The sequence below is a fragment of the Pseudopodoces humilis genome, chromosome 2 (genome assembly GCF_049639895.1).
Source record: "Pseudopodoces humilis isolate 2021_Gansu_Grassland_sample_001 chromosome 2, ASM4963989v1, whole genome shotgun sequence".
NCBI lineage: Eukaryota > Metazoa > Chordata > Aves > Passeriformes > Paridae > Pseudopodoces > Pseudopodoces humilis.
Genome location: NC_142201.1, coordinates 71537106 through 71543763, shown reverse-complemented (window position 1 = coordinate 71543763; position 6658 = coordinate 71537106). Strand labels below are relative to the sequence as shown.

General features: G+C 46.9%; 1 protein-coding gene across 3 annotated transcripts; it reads right to left on the bottom strand.

Annotated features, from left to right (window-relative positions):
* Positions 1-684: 684 nt before the first annotated feature.
* On the bottom strand, positions 685-6269 carry LOC102101498 (gap junction beta-2 protein). 3 transcript variants are annotated; one of them, XM_088052018.1, is made up of 2 exons: positions 6021-6269; positions 685-3847 (listed from the first exon to the last, which is right to left on the bottom strand). In XM_088052018.1, the coding sequence occupies exon 2, from the start codon at positions 3823-3825 to the stop codon at positions 3148-3150; it is 678 nt and encodes a 225-aa protein (XP_087908144.1). In that variant the 5' UTR covers positions 3826-3847; positions 6021-6269; the 3' UTR covers positions 685-3147. The 3 variants fall into 3 exon arrangements, with proteins under 3 accessions (XP_087908144.1, XP_005516307.1, XP_087908143.1); XM_005516250.3 differs by having other exon boundaries at positions 6073-6269; XM_088052017.1 differs by having other exon boundaries at positions 6119-6269.
* Between the last annotated feature and the right edge of the window lie 389 nt (positions 6270-6658).

Here is a 6658-nt window from a genome sequence, read left to right as displayed (position 1 = left end):
CCTACTAGATATAAAATAATCACGTTGGCTTATAATAACTGTAAACAACTAAAGGATGTTTTTATTTTTGTCTAAGAAAACTTTTAATAAAGGTACTTCTGTATCCAGAAGTCATAAAACAGAAGATCCATACCTCTGATATCCTTTTACATCAGTCTCTCTCCCAAAGTAGTTAGGATTTTTATTCTGTCTGGGTCCATGAGTTGCCAATTAAGTTTGCTTCCCCTCATCTCCTTACTCTCCTGACAAACATGATTGTGGGTTTGGTGTCACGGTTTTGGGTGGAAGTTCAACCTGATTGAGTCAATGGTGATTTTTCCCAGCAATTTCAGTCAAAGAATAATTTCGGCCAGTCCCATTCCTACAATTCCCAGTTCTGATATCACATTATTAGACACTTTGTACCCTGCCTATGCTGCACACCGAACAATGAGGAATCAGCCTCTTTTACAGTCATGACCTCAGATTTGCTGCTTAAGTTTTTCAACATGCTTTGCAATCTTTATTCTGAGGAAAGCCTAGGAGCCAAGTACCAGAAATGCAGACACTACTAGTGCATTTCAGGAAAGAACACACACAATTCAAACACAGCAATATATTTTAATCTGCGTGAAATCCATCTGTAGAAGGTCAGCTATGCAATGTAGCACATGTAGAAATAAGTGCAATTCCAATGTTCCTATAATGTATCTGATTTTTTTTTCACATATAAAGCAGCTATTCAGTCAAATTAAATATATACAGATCTCAGAGCTATCATTGCCTGATGCTGCACCTCTGGATCAAAGCCCTGTCTTGGCTACATCCAAACACTTTCCCCAGTTGTATTTCTTTTTTTCCTGATAACCTGGTTGCCAAGCTACTAGTTGAAGATAACTTCCTAGTGTTAGTGTTAACAGTTTTGGTGTGTCTCATTTCAAGTTCCATCTGAATTCAAAGGCAGGCAGAGAAAACAAACTCTTTCCCTATGGTTAAGTTTATCACTGGCCTTTTCTAGCTGCAGGGCTATCTTAGGCAGCATATTTGATTTCAAGTGGAGCACATATGTGACCTTCCACTATGAGCTCAGGAAACCTCAGGGTAACAGGCAGTGTAACCAGTGGAAACACCAACCTGCAGCAGAAGGCTAAAATCCTTACACTAACCCTTGGCTACTGAGTAGAGTATCGGTGTATACATTTTCCATTATGGCACATTAAGTAACATTTTTCATTAGACACAATAAGTAACACACAGCACGTACAATACAGAAAACAGACACCACAGAAATGCTTTAACCATAATTTCAGGGAGAAAAAAAAACTTGTTACAAAAGAAATGTAATACTAGAGCACAGGGACTAGTTTGCTCTCTCCATACTTGTACATGGAACAATGCAGGAACTCTATCAAGCACAAACCTGGTATGTGCCAAACTGTGTTCTTTGGAGTTGAATTAAGGATGTTTTCATAGTCCAAGTTTCCAGTCCAGCTCATTATGAATGACCTTCTATATTTTTTTCATGGTTCTGAGGATGGTGTTTTTATGGTTTTCTTGCTTCCCTCTTAGATGACAGATTTCCATCTGCAGTCAAGTTGTAACACTGGATGTAGCTCACAAGCAAGGGAAGCCCGTTTATGATCAACTTTCAGTGCACAGTGAAGGGTCATGGCTCTTAATTAATGAAGCTTTGTTTACTCCAACAGTGACAAACTTAAATGTACAGTAAAAGATAAATTCAAATAGAGAAGCTGAGATAATGCTCATTCATTTTGGGGAAAAGCCAGTTATTAAAGCTAAGGAGAAACAGCCAGTTTTCTAGAAGTGGGTTCAATGGGCAGGCACTTGGGAGATAAACTGTGTTGCCCTAATATGCCAGATACTGCCCATTACAGGCATAAAACACTTTTTGAGACTACTTTGAGACAAGACTAGACTGACTCATATAGTACTTCAAATAAGTAATATACAATTTAGAGCACAGCAGAGTGAACTTCAAGAAAAAGATCAAGTTCCTCCTCATTTCTGATTGGGTCCCTTTACTATTTTAGCTCTGCAAGCTGTCTGTAATTCCTGCTAGACCAACTCTAAGAAAAGGAATGGTGATTTAATCTCACAATGTGGAATGTCAGAGACTGGGAGTGGTTTGCTCAACTCATTTGAAAGGTACCTCAGATAGGGAGAAGGTTTTATGAAGTAAAGCTGTGCAGGCCACATAGAAAAAAAAAGAGCAATGAAAGGAGCACTGGATATCATGCTGCAAGTTGAAGCACTTCCTTTGGATAACCAAAATAATGAAGAAAGGTTTTTTTCTTGGTTTTATTGGAAAAAAAAAAGTTTTAAAAGTATATAGCTGAGTGAGGCACAGGTGGTAAAATGTCTCTCCATCAGGTAAAGTCTACTGTACTGAGATATCTCACAACATATTGGGGGAGAACAAGAGAAGGAGGAAGACTGTTGCACTGCCTTCACTCACCCAGAAGTGACAATCCTTTTTCTCATCTGATCTAGAGAATGAAAATGAACTTCATTCCTCCCACTGGTGTAGTCTCTGTGACTGTGGGGAGGCAGCATTGACCTAATGGCGTTGACGGGCTGTTGAGACTTACCACCCCCAGCCCTTAAGGAAATACTTCTCAGGCAAGGAGAAGAAAAAAACATGTTAGTGCCCAGAAAAGCTGATATGCACTGCCAGAGTACCTGTGGTTCTACACCATTTCTGTGCTCTCCAGATGTGATGTGCCCCAAAACAATCCTTTACCCCACTTTTAACCAAAAACCTTTGATATTATTTTGCCTGAGCCAACACAGGGTTTTCGTGATTACTAGATCTCCTCTGGGCACTAGAGCCTTCTCTGGTCCTTTCCACTCCCACTGTTTGAAGAGTTAACTGTCCCAACAATAGGATCCGAGCAGCAGGCATACTTAGAGAAGCTGGTACCAGAAAACTGCTCTCTCTAATTGCAGATGCAGGAATACTGAATTAGCTTATGATCTTTAAAACCTGCTTCAGAATCGGCTTCCCGGGGAGGCTATCAGTTTTAAAACACAAAAGCACATTCATTTTTTTTATCCTTTTCCTTGAGTGTGAAAATATTGTTTATTGTTTTGTTACACCTAAAAAAGTTTAGGGGAAATGGGGAGCCAGTAAATCCTGAAACTGGGGACTTATTTCAAAACTGTTGTTTTCCTGGATTCTTTCATGCAAATTTTTATCACTAGGTAGCACAACTCAGCCAGATTCAACATCATGCAGATCCCAGACACAGCAAGCATGAAAATAGTAAATGTGGTTTTCTCAGTGGGCCGAGACACAAAACAATCCACGGTGTTGGGGCAGGGCCAAGCTTCACACTTCACCAGGCGGGGCATCTGGTAACCATCGTACATGTAATAGAAGACGTACATGAAGACGGCTTCAAAGACGATCCTGAAGAAGATGCTGCTGGTGTATGTCCACCACAGGGGGCCCCGAATGTGAATCTTTTCATTTTTTAGCTCTTCAATATCAATTTTCTCACCATTTCTGAACCGCCTTTTCTTCTCATGCCTGGTGTAAGCCACATGCATGGCCACCAGCAGCGCAGGTGTGGAGACAAAGATCAGCTGTAGGGCCCAGAGTCTGATGTGAGAGATGGGGAAAAAGTGATCATAGCAAACATTTCTGCAGCCAGGCTGAAGTGTGTTGCAGACAAAATCTTGTTGTTCATCTCCCCAGACTCTCTCTGCAGCCACAACCAGGATCATGATACGGAAGATGAAGAGTACTGTGAGCCATATCTTCCCGATACTAGTGGAGTGCTTATTTACACCTCCCAAAACAGCCTGCAGAGTTCCCCAGTCCATCTTCTTTTCTGTGTCCTTTTACCTGCAGGATGACACAATACACAGAACAGTGACTTTTCAAACTGAAAAAACAGCTCTAGACCTGTGAAAAAGTGAGCTTCCTAACAGTCTCTCCAGAGCCATAGGCAAGTCACTTTCGTTTATGTCACCCATATGATTATGGATTCAAACAACTTATTAAACTCTCTCCTTCCATCAGTTTATTATGGGACAAGCATACCTCAGTGTATTTCTCAACAAGGCTTTGGGCAGGAACTAAGCACATCTTAATACAGTTCCTCTGTACATCCTCTATGCTCTCCTTCCTTTTCTGTGGTTGACTCTGATCAGCATTTTGCCTTTCAGTGTACTTCCCAAAGCAAAAGAAATTACTATCACTGCATGAGTTAAGCCACATCTAGACAAAGCAGAGACTTCTCCAGCATTTTTACAGGATAACCCTAGAAGGCTGAACTGCTTTCTTTGTCCCAGAGGTAAGTACTACTTGGCCTTCTTCAACAGAAGTCCTTGCTCCACCCAGATACCTCCAGCAGGCCTCTAAGACTTTCTGTTGCAGCTCAGACAGGCACTTAATCTCAAAAGTACAATGTTTGAATTTGCCAGCACTGGTGAGAAGCCTCAAGCTAGCTCTGTCAGGGCTGCATGCTTATATAGCACAAACCAGCAGGCAAAGGCAGATAGAGCAGAGCCTGCCCTTCCACATTCATTGCTATGTCATCCAAAAAAGGAGGCAAGCACATAGAGTTGAGAAGAAAAAGCCCTAAGCTAAAGAGTTTATGTTGATTTTCTAGATGCTGTCACACTCCAGCAGAATACAGAAAGTCAAACATCAGAGAAGTTCAATTTCAGCTTTCCTCCTACTCTTAAAAACTAAAATCCAAACTCTTTGCCCTTTCAAAAGTAAGTTTTGTTGAAGTTCAGACTTCACTCTCAGGGCTCAGCTTTCACTGATTGCAGCCATTTGGAAACTATCACTGAAGCGGACAAAACACTTTGAAACCCGAGCTGGGAACCTGCATAGCTGGTCCATCTCAAGGCTAGACTGGGGAAGCCACACAGGCCATGGATAGAGCTCCATCTCCTCTTGGTGCTGGCTGTGCGCTGTGGGGAGAGCATGGTACCTTGCAAAGGAACACTGGCCAAAGTTCACGAAAATATCTCATTCTCACACAACAGAGAGGGAAAAAATAACTTTTTACCCTGGTGCAGTCACATCCCAACCAAAGGACAAACGTGCCCCAACACATACCATTGATACGAGGGCCTAGCTTGTACGGACAAGCCTGGAGGCAAGAGGGAGAGGTCAGATTTACTGTGATGCGGAAAGGTGAAATTGGGTAAGGCAAAAAAGAAAACAACTTTGAGAAGATGGCTGAAATTCCTGAGACTACTCATGTTTTGTCTCTGCTGAAACTGGTACCATTTTAAGCAATCGTTTAACACTGACCTAACCTGCAGACTATGATGAGATAGCTGCATCATTCCGGAAAGAATTTCCTTATGTCTGTCTATTGCATAGTCATTGAAATAAAGTCAATGAAACCTTCACAAGAAGCTAATCAGAACTGAAGGAAAATCAGGGAAGTGCATATCTGTGCTGAGATGAACAGCCTGGGTTCCAAGTGCCTTCTCACAATGCAGCTCTGAACCAAGGCTGCAAGTCTTGGCGGGGGTGGAAAAAACTTTTCTCCCCCTTATCTGCCGCTACTGAAACACTGGAATTGACTGCTAGGGAGCCTATCTACCCGGATCTGCCCAACTTGTCAACCGAGACGCCACTACTGAAAACCACTCCAAATCCCCACTTTGGGGTTAGCAACTGGATCCCAGCCTCTCCCTCCCTCCGCGCCGACCTTCTTTTCCTCCGAGTTCCCGCGCGGCTGCGAGCCTTCAGCGGAGGGAAGCGGCAGGACCGCCGTCCGCTCCCGTCGGCGGGCACCGCTGCCAAACACCGGCCTTGCTCGGAGGTCCGACGGCTCCTCCCGGGACGGGCTGCGCGGTCCGAACGTGGCGGCAGCCGCAGTCACGGCCCCCGGCCCGCTGCCCCGCCGCTCCCGCCTGCGCCCAAGCGCGGCTTGCCCGGGGTCGGGGCCGCGGCCTGGCTACCCCAGACCCTCCGGGACCGCCCCGACCCAAACCCCACTCTGGCACACGGCTCGCCACCCGCTCAGATGGGCGCACAACCGAATCCCAACCTCGGTCCTGATCCCACCGGTGCGGCACGCGGGAGCCGCTCCGGACCCTCACCCGGCACGGCTGGGCAGGACACGGGGAAGCCGCTCCGGACCCTCACCCGGCACGGCTGGGCAGGACACGGGGAAGCCGCTCCGGACCCCCACACCGGCACGGCTGGGCTGGGCAGGACACGCGGGACGAGACGGGCGCGCTGCTCCGCTCCCAAGTCCGCTGGCGCCTGTGGAGCGGGCGGCCCCAGCCGCTCCGGCCCCGAGCTTTAAGGTCCCTCCCCATTCACCTGCCGCTGCTTTTAACCCGCCCCCGCCCGCACCCCGCTCCTCCGGCCGCCCGCCGAGGCGGCGGTGGGAGCCCGGGGCGGGGCCGGGCTGTGCCGGGGCTGAGCCGCCGGCCCTGGGCTCTGCCGTGCCCGCGGGGCGGGAGCTGCTGCGGACTGAGCGGGAATGGGGATGGTGCCCCCGCGGGAGCGCCCTCGGGGTCGCCCGGGACGCCCATGAGCACCGGGCGCGCATCGGGCGGAGCGGACCCGGTACCTCGCAAATACGGCCCAGTGCTGTGATTGATTCCCAAGTGTTGGTAGAAAACGTGTCCCGGAGGGAAATCAGTCCCGCGGGATACCCTGAAACTGCCCCTGAGCCGT